General features: G+C 44.8%; 1 protein-coding gene and 1 pseudogene across 1 annotated transcript; both read right to left on the bottom strand.

Moving 5' to 3' along the window:
• Positions 1–493: 493 nt before the first annotated feature.
• On the bottom strand, positions 494–3,747 carry LOC119333249 (annotated as a pseudogene).
• Positions 3,748–9,768: 6,021 nt separating this feature from the next.
• Positions 9,769–10,574, bottom strand: LOC119334618 (pathogenesis-related protein 1-like). The gene has a single exon (XM_037607153.1). It carries the CDS (start codon positions 10,503–10,505, stop codon positions 10,011–10,013), a length of 495 nt encoding a protein of 164 aa, XP_037463050.1. The 5' UTR covers positions 10,506–10,574; the 3' UTR covers positions 9,769–10,010.
• Positions 10,575–12,391: the final 1,817 nt, after the last annotated feature.

Raw genomic sequence — 12,391 nt, 5'->3', positions numbered from 1 at the left:
AAGTGATCGTATACCGGTGGTAGCGGACCATCTGATTTACCCCGGCAGTAGTGCTGAAGGGACGATCTTCGTGATCTCTTGATCTTGTTCGCAACTTGGGTAGATCTGGTAGTATCATATTGTCACCATCCTAGACAACATGCAGTCCAAAATTGCCATGTTTCTCCGACACGATAAATCCCTGCTGCACTTCTCCGGGTGGTTAATTAAACGGTAGAGTTGCATTTTGGGGGTGTTGAACCGATGCGAGGTTTACAGATTGTTTTTTCTATCTACTATCAATGCATCAACGCATCCTGGTGCAAGTTTGTTTTGCTTTATCTGGGAAGAAAAAGTTATAACGTGATGTTGTGCTCGGCCTCATCATCTTGTTTTTTTGTTTCATATTTTTCATTCCCCATTTTGTTCAAGGATTATCTCAAAATAGAATGGGTCGACATAGGCATGTTTATAATTGAGTATACATTGAACACTTAATTGTTCTATTGGAAAATTAGTCTACTTGGAAGCCAAGGATCGCTTTTCTCTGAATGTAGTTTCCAACTACTGTGCTATTTTTTTTTTCAGATGCGATGGATATGGCAGCTCTCTTTGGTTCAGATATTAGAACTTTTGGTACTGGTGGCGTTGATTTATGCCTGCCAATTGTAGCAATGAATTCCACTGCCACTTTGAGTGTATTAATAAATGTGCACTCGCAAAAAAAAAATGTGAGGTTCATCAGGCTTTTTGATGACCATGTTGGCTCCCCTCCAGCCAAATCAGATACTCCACGAAACATAATGATAGGTATGCCAGGAGACGTTGTTGTCTGTTAAAATAGTTAGCAAGTTCACTTAATTGTAGTGATATCTTAAATTTTGTGATTGAACTGAAATGATGCAGCGCAAATGTTGGCAGATGTCTCAGCAAAACCTGTGAGAGATAAGATATAAAACCCACCATCCCCACAGCTGGGCTCTCCTCATAATTTTTTTATTTTTTTTGGAAATGGAGGTATACCCCCGGCCTCTGCATCATGATGATGCATGCGGCCCTCTTATTAAAAATCCAGAGAGTATCAACGTAAAGGTCTTACAGCTCGCAAACGGAGCAAAGCAAAGTACATAAACCGGAAAAATACAAGTGGACAAAAACAACCATAACGGTGATAATAAGGATAAGCTCTCTAGACTCCTATCCTGTTATGCGAATGCCATCCGAACCCGTTGAATATAACCCGAGCCACCATCTCCCATTGGTTGCACCCAGTGAACAAAGGCTCCCTGGAGTCCACATGAGTGAGTAAGGACCACGTACGGATCCAAGTTGTAGCTTTGAAGATAACCTGCAAAAAAGTTAAGTTGTGTTGTCTGTTAAAAATCATATCATTTCTGCAGTTCCATATAGCCCATAATAACGCACATATTCCAATCCGAATACGAGCCGCCATGATCTGTTCAACCCCAGCTAACCACGTCCCAAACAAAGACGCAATATCTACTGGTGGATTGATATTAAAGGCTATATAAATCGTTCTCCAAAGTAACTTGGCAAGTGGGCATTCAAGGAATAAATGTTGTATTGTCTCATCCTGAGCACAAAAACAACACCGCGAATTACCAACCCATCGCCTCTTAAGAAGGTTGTCCTTGGTGAGTATTACTTGCTTGTGGACAAACCACATAAAAATTTTAATCCGCAAAGGAACCTTAACCTTCCATATATGTAGTGACCGTGAGAGAGGGCCAGAATTAATCAGATCCGTATAAAAATATTTCACCGTAAATATCCCATTTTTAGTTAACTTCCATTGTGTTGAGTCCGGCATGTCGGAGAGTCGAACTTCAATCAATCTCCGAACCAAGTGCATCCAGGCTGTCCATCTCTCACCCACTAACGTACGTCTGAACTGGATGTTCAAGGGAATAGTTTGGAGGACGATACCTACGTAATCCTTCTTATGTTGCACAATATTATAAAGGGTGGGATATTGTAAGGCCAGAGGCGTCTCTCCTAACCACGTATCCTCCTAAAATCTTGTTGACATTCCATTGCCAACCAAGAATTTGACCCTACGAAAGAACATATCCTTCGTTTTCATAAGTCCCTTCCAGAACGGCGAATCAGTCGGTCTCATAAATTTTTGACAGCCCAATTTTTTTGAAAAGGAACTTCTGGTATTCAGCATTGTCTAGAAACATGTTGGCTGAGGCTCCTTTTAGCCTAGGAATCACTTGTTGGGTTTTTGGTAAGCAGAAAGTGTCATTACATCTTTCAAGGTTGACCTACAGAAATTTCACAATTAGTACAAGTTTTCAGCATAAGCATGTAGTACTTGCTATACTGCTTAAATACAGAGTATCTCTCACCTTATGTCCTGCTATTTTGAACCATGCCAAGTCTACAGGTAAGCAAAAAAGTTCTTCCATAGGCTTACCAACTAAGTATAGCTCCTCATTTTTGTATTTCAGAGACCCTAGCATGTTTTCTCCTGCATTCCGGACGGTAAATTCTTCCATAGGCTTACCAAATGTTAGTTCTGTAAATGATTGTTTCTATGATTTGGACTTCTGAAAAGAAAAAGTAAAATCAGAATAGTAGAGTTCTTGTGAAGTCGTGAGGTCAAAGTGTGAGGTGGTTGGAAATATCTTCTCGATTGTAATGACGCATGGTGGTTCTTATAAAAATCTTTGGTGTCGATCCAGACGTGTTTACCTTTTACTAGTGTGATTCTTTTGTTTAGTGTACATCAGAGTTTAAACACGCACATATTTTCATACTATATGAAAAGTGTGCGGGTGGCTGGGATGATTTCCTCGGGCATGTTGTCACCTCCCACCAGTGGGCATGTTGCGTCTGGCCCCTCGACTGTGGCCGCGCACGGTGACCTGCCAGCCGTGCTCACCCGCATGTCTTGCTCTGCACCTTCACGTCCCTTCTCAAGGTCTGCTCGCAAGACACCTCCATGCCCAGCTGCAACTCACGGCGGCAGGGGCGCTTGCCAAAGTACATACATTACATAACCAAGAGAGAACTAGGTGAGTTGGTTCTCAAAGCTGAAACGACAAGCATTAGTATGGACTAAGCTTCAAAGAGAAGGCATCCCTTGCTCTCCATATGTAAATTCCTTGGTTACCTTCTGTAAAAAGCATCTCATAAAATCAACTGGTGATAAATAATTTCACCAACCACGCCTTATATGACTTACAACTTATATACTATATGTATATATATACGCAACCATCTGTGTGAGCGGTTCTCTTCACGCTTCGTGACTCATTGAGTTTCACCACATAGCTAATTTTCTCCTATACTCTTTAAAAGCAAAAAATGCAGGAAATAAAAAAAGTAGAAAAGGAGAGGCTAGCTTAGCTTAGCTTAAGAATAGGAGATATCAGGAAAGAAGCACTTTGGATGAAACCAGAAAAACTTGCTTGAAGAAGTGCTGCATCAACGGCACACCATTTTTTGCTCTCGTGCAACAAAGATTAAAGTTTCCTTATGAGGAAGAAATGTAGCAAATCAAGTGGAATATGTGGTATGTGCAATGGAACTGGCAGATATGTAGCAAAATGGGCATCTTGGCTGACACCATGAAGCCTTGCCACACTTTTTCGGTGCTAAGACGTTGCACTCGGCTTCACCGCCGTCTCTTCTGGGTGCCAGGCGGACCAGCTTCGTCCACCGCACGCGCATGAGGTCCACAACCGCACGCTCCAAACTGCCAGGAGCTCTCCACGCACTCACCGCCATGTCTTCTTCCATGTCCCCATTAGTCCTCAGAGGTCACCTCACTCCTAAATTTCTGTGGAGGCGCTGCAGCGACGGAGCTGGCCAACATGGTCGGCAAGTGCCGCCGGCATGGCAACACACTCAGGATGTTAAGAGAATTCCTTATTTGACACTATCTTAAAATCTGATTTCTTATTTGATATTGAAAAAGCTTTTCTTCCCTATTTGACACTAGGCGTAAATTTTATTCCCTATATGATACTCTAGTTCATTTTTAACTCTAACGGTGTTAAGTAGAGATGTAAAAAGACGTTACTACCCTTGATGCATTCTGCAACCCAATTTCTTACTATTATTAAAGACAAAGAAGTATATGAGATATGTGGTCAAGGTTAAATGGCCATCTGAAATCCGTATATTTTGTGACCGGATTTTCTACTCAACTAAATAAATTAAAATCATGTTACAGAAATGCTATATCAAAATCATGTTACATGCAACGAGTTGAGCCACGGACTAGGCAGCAACACACACAAGGAGAGAAATGACCTGAGTCACGGAACTATTGAAGCTGTATCGCGCCTCTAACAACTTGCGATTCCGCATACTCCTACGTGGGTTGTGTGTTACCTATAATCCATCAATTAATGATCAAGCTGCCTGCTTTGGTTACATAGTGTTGTTTCTGCCCCAATAGTTTTGGCTGCTGGACTGTGGAGTCGTGTGTTGCTCTACTCGAGTCCCCTTGTTTTCTAGGTCAGCACCCACATCGGCTTGGGCATGTTGACAAGAGTGGTAAGAGCATCTCTAGCTGACCCCGTACAATGTTCCGACCCGTAAAATAATCGTTAAAGTATGGATTCGCGTGAAAAAAGCCACCCGATCAGACACTGTAAATGCATCGGACCCAAAACTTTTTTGAGGGGCATGGTAAAATCTCACCTCCAACCCGTGAAAACACAGGTTTCCTCCTCGACCCGACGGTGCCTTGTATCTCAGAAAAGCGGTTGACGGGAGGGACATTTCAGCCCGCACGCGTTTGCCACCCCCTTCCTCAGCCGCCCGCCATCGGTTTTGCCCGTCTGCCGCCGATGGTTCCGGCCATATCGATGGACGGAATCACGCCGCCGGGGTGCGCCTCACCCGGTTCCACCTAGCCGCTTCACCGGCTCCTCGGATACGCCGAGCCGAGCCGCCCCGAGTCGTCGTCGCCACCCCGGGATCGACTGCCGTAGAGTCACCGCCATGAGGATGTTCTACAATCTGCCCGTGCGACACCAGGTTGCCTGGAAGACACTCGTTGCAGAGTGTGTCCTAACAACATCATGCTCGTCTGAACGCGGATTTTTAGAACACCTGCACCCAGGCCCTGCTATCCTGGCTCTCCAATATCGCTTTAAGATCTGTGCGAGACAACTAAATTTGTATATGAATTTTTTTTCTTTTTTGTTTCTCTCACATAGAACATGTCTTGAACTTCAAACTTTGCAACGCAGTAAAAGATACTAACCGGAATGTGGTATAAAACTTTCAGAATTTTTCGTCCGACATAAGTACTAAAAACAAGATTTTTAATCAAACAAAACTTATTTAATATATTTTATGTTGACCGAAAAAATCTAAAAGTTTTATCCTAAATTCTAGTTAGAAAGCTTTACTGTTCTGCAAAGGTTTGAACTTCAAAACATGTTCTATATGGGAGAAACGGAAAAGAGAAATGTACTTGCACAGATCTTGATGCGAAGAATGAATGGCTAGATAAGAGGGGCCTGGGTGCAGGTGCTCTAAAATATATTTCCGATGCTCGTCTCCATGATGCTCACATGCGCTGACGCCCAGGACGCTAGGCACTTGGGGCCTGCCGCGAGGTGGACGCCTTTTTGATTAGTGGTGGCTTTGATGAGCTCCTAAATGTCTCCCCTGGGATCTTTGACGTGTACTGGAAGTGCAGGGCGGTGTTTGATCGGATGCCACTATGTCCTAGAATGGCACAGTTGCTCAATACCCACATTGAGAAGCTTGCGGCTGCGTACAGGCCCAGTCACACACCTCCTGGTACAGCCATTCAGATAACGAAGAACCACCGAGTCTGTAATGACGGTCACCATTTGAAGGATGGAAAATAATCATGAAATATTCAACGATTTCACCATTTCAAGGACAGAAAAATTTGATGTGACGACTACTAGTGGTGAAGAGTTGAAAGCGGTCTGAATATGGATTTTGAGATGGTACACCTCCCCACAGGCAATATACAAGTAAGGCTATATAATAAAACTGGACTATCTCACTGTCAGCTGAACATAACGAATTGAAACATATATTAAGGTACTTGCGGAGTTTTATCTGCGGCACACATCGTGTGTCCATACTAGAAATGGATTTTCTAATAAAGTTTGAATGGGCTTGTACCACACTTTGTCGCAGGTCTAGCAGCTGCCATTTTTATCGACACTTCATGGCTAAGATTATAAAGTATTCCTTACGTTCGGGTTTATTGGTCCTGTTAGAGTTTAGTTGCTAAGTTTTTTCAAACACTTAGCACCTCATCTAAGCACTTATGCATTGGAAGAGGCCTAAGGGCCATTTCTATTGGATCAAGGCATATAGTAATTTCTCACATTAATCCTTCCATCCCACTCCCAATTCGGTTAATTGGCTTCATGCATTCTAAGTTCTCTAAATTGTCAATTCATCCGGGTTTTTTTTTGCGGGGTTATATGGGTTATATTTGTCCATTAATTTCATAAATTGTTGAGGCTATCAGTTGTCACTCCGAGATGGGTTATTGTGACTTTGTACGACTTGCCCTCTACTTCAATTCTCTCTCCCTCACAATGTATTCTATATATACCCCATATGAGGGTCGGATCAATACAACAGAAACAAAACAATATTCATTCATCCTACTATTTTCTACATGGTATTAGAGCGATTAGTCTCACGACGCCGATCCTAGATTCCTCCACCACTTCCGCGGTGCGCTGCCTTCGGGGAGATTAATCTTCTCTCCCCAGGGGCGCGGCAACCGATCAGTCAAAGATTTGATCGGTCTCGTAGTTTTAGATCAAATTTTTGAGTTCATCATCGTTAGGTCGATTCTTTAGATTAGATCGATTTTCAAATCAGACCCCTTAGGTCAATTTAATTTTAGCTACAAATAAATCCCGGCCGCCCTCGAATTTTGGTGAAAATCAGGTGCAATTAGGAGGGGCAGCGCTAGCCGGCCGAACAAGCCGGCAAATAGGAGACAGGACTCCGGGGCGTCTTCCTCGGATCCTTCAAATTCAATCTGACCCGAATCCACCCGCAGGCGGCCCGGCGGGCAGTACTCCCTCAACGGCCGGCTCGACATCAAGCTCGACAAGCTACGTGCAGGCCAGGAGGGTCCGCGACCAACAACGGACCGCTTGACTCCAAGCGACGCACAACTTCGTCGAACTAGCGCATCAGCTCGACACCTCGCCGACGCGATCTACATCAACGCCACGGGCGTACAAGCGCATCGACAGTTCGACACTCGGCGAGTCACATGGACTCGATCTGATCTGCATCGGCAAACAGCCATCCCCGGATGCCGGCCTCTACTTCGTCAACCCGCATGCATCGGATGCACCTCCGCATGATCTACGCCGGCATCCACAACGGGCCACAGATTTAAATTGTGTTTCTGCATATATTCTTCTAGTGTAACCAATATATTGAAGACCTTGCTGCTACAAATAATATTCAAAAGTTTGGTGGTCATGATTGAAACATTCATGTCTTATATATAGTGTCGCTTCGCGATGCAATTCTTTTTTACATTGCATGCCTATGTTAGAGATCCTGGCTCCGCCACTAGCAACAAGCTGGGTCTGATTTTTTGACTGGCCAATGACCTGGCCGTCCATCCAAATGTACAGGGTAACTTTGAGGCGCCCGGTAACTTTGGGGCGCCCAGCTATAGATTTTACAGTTCCATCGTACTCGTGAAGGATGGACAACAATTCCAATGAAATCTGACCATTAACTTAAGAGGGCAATTTAGTCCTCTTATATTTGCATCGACTTATAGATCCCTAAACGTTTGTCCATCACCAAAGGAGAAGTTCATTTTTTTTAGAAAAGGAGAAGGACCCCGGCCTCTGCATCTGGATGATACATGCAGCTATTTTATTAATTAGTCACACAAAACCTTACAAAGTCATACAACAGTAAGACTAAAGCCACCGTCTAGGCAACATCTGTCGCTACTCTATCCAGTTGATGTAGGAATGTTGATAGTTTGGGCCTAATACCAAACAGACATCGTAGCCAAACATAACATCTAAGACTTGAGATCCCAACCAGGACGTCTGCCGGGTATGGGAAACCCACCAGTCCGGCGCACTCCTCAACCAGGACGCCTGCCGGGTATGAGATCGCCGCAGCCACCTGCCACCAATCCATCTTCAGTGTTGTACTGTTGCATCTATCTTGCCCGGTCTAGCTGTCGCCGACACCACCACAACGTCAGGCAACGCCACCATCCTGCGCTCGTCCATCATCACACGTCCACCGGCGAGACCCCGTTGTTCCATGCCACTGAGACCCGCCGTTGTCGACGTGCCAGATGCCACGCCGCTCCTCCGACGCGAAACACCACATGTTGCCACTGGTCCCATCCCCTCCGCCTGCAGTTCCTCAAACCGAGCACCCAAACGCCCCATACGACGCCTCCAAGAAGGGTACGACACATGCAGTGCCACTGCCGCCCAATCTAAGGAGATTTAGGGTTTTCACCCGGGCAAGGGGTCGGGGTGGAGGGCAGGGACCTCGACGGCGCCTGCAAGGAGGAGAATGGCGACCCTAGTTGTCGCCACCGTCAGGATGAACGAGTCATCCAGAGTTTCCTCCGGTCCGATGTCACCTCTACCAGCCCCCGCGAACGCACCGAGGCCGACGACCACGATCGTAAGCCACCAAGTGCAGCGAGAGTGGAGAGATCCGCCACGAGCGACGAGATCCGCTGTCGCCCAAGCCCGCCGTCGACCGATCCGCCGTCGCCGGGAGTCCGCACGCTGCCGAGAGTCCCACACCCATGAATCTGGGCACCGTGCACCATCGCGAGTCCGCCGCCTCCGGATCCGCCACACCGTCGGGAGGGCCGCAACCGTGGATCAGGGCGCCCACGCCGCCGCAGATCCGGGAACGGGAGGAGAGACCCTCCTCCGCCGCCGTCGCATGCACGGGCTTTGCCCGGCGCCGACCATAGGTAGCGGCGGAGGGGAGAAGGGCGCTGGAGAGACTAGGCGGTGGCGGCTGAGCCCTCCCGAGTAGCACGCGGGGGAGGCGATGCGAGAGCGACGCGAGAGGGAATCCAAAGGAGAAGTTCATGATCTGTCAAGCTCTAAAGAGAATCCCTGATTGATCCAGTGCAGAGATTAAGTTTTAGATTTTGGGAGAGAGCAATGTAATTGTTTTGATCACTGCAACTAAACGAAAATAAAGTAAAGTTACCAAAGCACATTACAAATTATTTCTCTATTTCAAATTTTTTTAGTATTAAGATAACATTTTTACCCCCAAAAACATGGTACTCGTTGGATTGTTTTAGGTTGCATACTCCTGTGTACTTGCGTCCAAGTACCATTCAATATCATCCATCAGATTAGAGTGTCCACGAAAAAAAGGATTAGATTAACAGTGCCCCTCAGAGAAATTGGAATGATACAGGGAACACGTGTTTTGACACTCAGCTTACAGGCAGGCAGATACTATCTTCATCCTGATTTATTAGTCCTTCTCATATTTAGAGTCATATTTTAACCATGATTTTAACTGATAAAATATAAGTTATATGTAGCCAAAATAATATCACCAGAAACTATGTTCAAATACAAATCCAAGGATATAATTTTTTCATAACATGCATTAAAAAATTTGTTCGTTAAATTTATGATTAAAATTTGACATGAAATAAGAAAGGGGGCCAATAAACCGAGACGGAGATAATACATGGCAACGTGTGATCTTTATGTAGTGGTATGGCCCTGCCCGAGGATAACACACACAAATCGAGATGTTTAACAGTAATCATGAAAGGTTCACATTTATTTAAGACTGCCATAGAGAAGCTCATTATTTATTACAGTCCAGGACGGAATTACATGGCTCACTACGGCATTCCTTATATTTACTCGCCCTGTCCCTCTAGCTAGTTAGGAATAGGAAGGTGCATGAACCGTTGCATGTGTGTATACGAATGCATGTTTGTAAGGGACGAGAGACTATATGTATGCATGTATGTACTGCGAAGACATGCATCACAGCTACTAGTATGGTTTCTGTCCAATGATATTCCCGCGGGGCTCGTAGTTGCAGGTGATGAAGACGCCGAGGTTGTTGTTGCAGACGACGCGAGCGCAGCCGATGCTGGTGGACGCGCGCCATACCACCTGCGTGTAGTGCCCGCACACCTTCCCCGCCGCGCAGGTGTTGGAGCCATAGTCGTAGTCCTGCTTCTCGCCCACCCACGCGTTCACCGCGTCCGCCGCCTTCCAGTCCGCGCCGGCCGACCCCCAGAAGATGTTCTCCCCGTACGGCCCGCCCGAGTGCTGGAGCTTGCAGTCGTTGATCCTCTGGTTGGCGTAGCTCTGGGCGAACCCCTGCAGCTTCGTGCTCCAGCTCACCGCGCCCACGCCGACGGTGGCGCGGGCTGCGTTGTGCGGTGAAACGTAGTCCTGCGGCGTATTCTGCGCCTCGGAAGGATTAACCATGGCGGCTGCCATGGCTAGGGCGAGCAAGATGGCTAGCTTGGGCGTCTGCATTCTGGGTTCGGTGTTCTAAATGATTTCTTTGTGCCTGCACTAGATAGCTTTGCTTCTGCTGTACGTCTAGCTTGAGTATGGAGGTGCTTTTATAGTGGATTTGTGCGAGAAATTTCTGCAGTTTGCCTGGAAAGTCTAGTACCGTGTACCGTGGCAAGGAATTTTTACTTGGAGTGGCAAGGAATTCCACGAACAAGACATATGCATGAGGCAACACGATCAAGTCTGTCATTTGGATCTTGTTGCGAATGGTGATATCTAGTCCAGTCAACACATGGTTAATCTATACGCATGGTTCCAGTAGGGCATGCATACTTGGACCATTCCATTGTTTGGCCTCAAAGTTGTTAGACCGCGCGCTGGAGATCGTGTACTGCGGCTGCTACAAGAATGTACGTATATATTGCTGGATTTTTCTATGCCCACGACACTTTTTGGTAGGAAGTTGTGACACACGGGGGTTTTTCTGTGGAAAATGGGACGCTAGCCTGCAATGAGCCAATAATATAGTTAATTGCCCGTGAGTTGCAAGGGAAGCGTACACATATTGTAATGATCTTTTATCTAACGCTCGATGATACTTTCTGTATGTAATTGAGGGGTAGTCGAACTATGTGTGTCCTGGACTGATGTGATCGGTGCTCTGATTTTTCTACTCAGATTTGATTGAAGAAGAATTCTCTCTCAGGCATTAGGAACATTAAGTTAGACCACATTTTGAATGTTGTACATTGATCTGGAACCGAGATTTTGGAGCAGATATGTCGCAAAATGGAGGAGGATTATTTGCAGCGCCAAGGAACAAGATGAGCTAGCGAGCTTTCCAGGTTGATTACAGAGATATCTTAATTTTATGAGTTTATATTAGTAAACATGCCCATGTGTTGTAACGGGAGGAAAAAAATGTCACTATTTCAAATAGCATGGCTCAAGACGCACACTATTTCAACATGACGGGGAAGCACTTAATAGCATAAACATTGAATATGAAATATTGCTAAAGTTTAATTTCCCAATTCAACTTGCATGGAATGGAGCATGCACTCTAAATTACTAAAAGATAAATATTAATAGTTTAATAGTGCCAGAAACAATTACAGATATACATGCGTTGTCTTTAAAATGGATTGATCGGTTATAGAGTATGTGCACGTAAGTGTCAGTACTCCTTCAAAATTAATTACAAAAATATAGTGCTAGGAGGATTTTTTTAGCATATAATTCTATTCTTGGTGCACAAAAATGGAGATTTTAGTATACAAAATTACATTTAGTGACATCTCTAACAAATTTTTCTCGCATTTTGAACCCCTACGTTGTTGCTACAATTTTAAATTAAAGAAATGATTGAGGCTAATAGTTATTTTAGGTGGCTCCATGTTAAATTTTTTTGAGTAATATTAAAAATTATTTTGTCACTCTGAGTTTATTTAAGTTCTTAAAATGGAGTCTGATTTTTTTACATGTTCTTCCTTGGTCATTGTACCTGAAATATCACTATGGTGTGAAAAAAACATTCAAATGTCTAGTTATTGTTTTCATGTAGAGAAATACATGTTTTGAATGTTTGAACCTAATTTTATTTCCCGGAAAGGGAAAATATATTCAAAGGCCAGTTAATTTTCTCACAAAGAACATGTAGATTGCATGTTTGAGGCAATTTTTGTAAGCGCGGTGTACAGCTAAGTGAGTCCGTGAGTGTACCATCACAAAGCTATAATTTTTGCGTGTGTGTGTGTGTGTATGCCTATATCATTATATGGGTTGACCATAGTAGAAAACCGTACATGTTAGGACGTAGGCCTAGTTCCATGCAACGGCCCATGCGGAGGGATGGAAAATAATCCGATCGAGAGATCCGTCACCCCCTCAACTAAAAAACAAGG

The sequence above is a fragment of the Triticum dicoccoides genome, chromosome 7A (assembly GCF_002162155.2).
Source record: "Triticum dicoccoides isolate Atlit2015 ecotype Zavitan chromosome 7A, WEW_v2.0, whole genome shotgun sequence".
Lineage (NCBI taxonomy): Eukaryota > Viridiplantae > Streptophyta > Magnoliopsida > Poales > Poaceae > Triticum > Triticum dicoccoides.
This window is presented reverse-complemented; position numbering and strand designations above follow the sequence as displayed.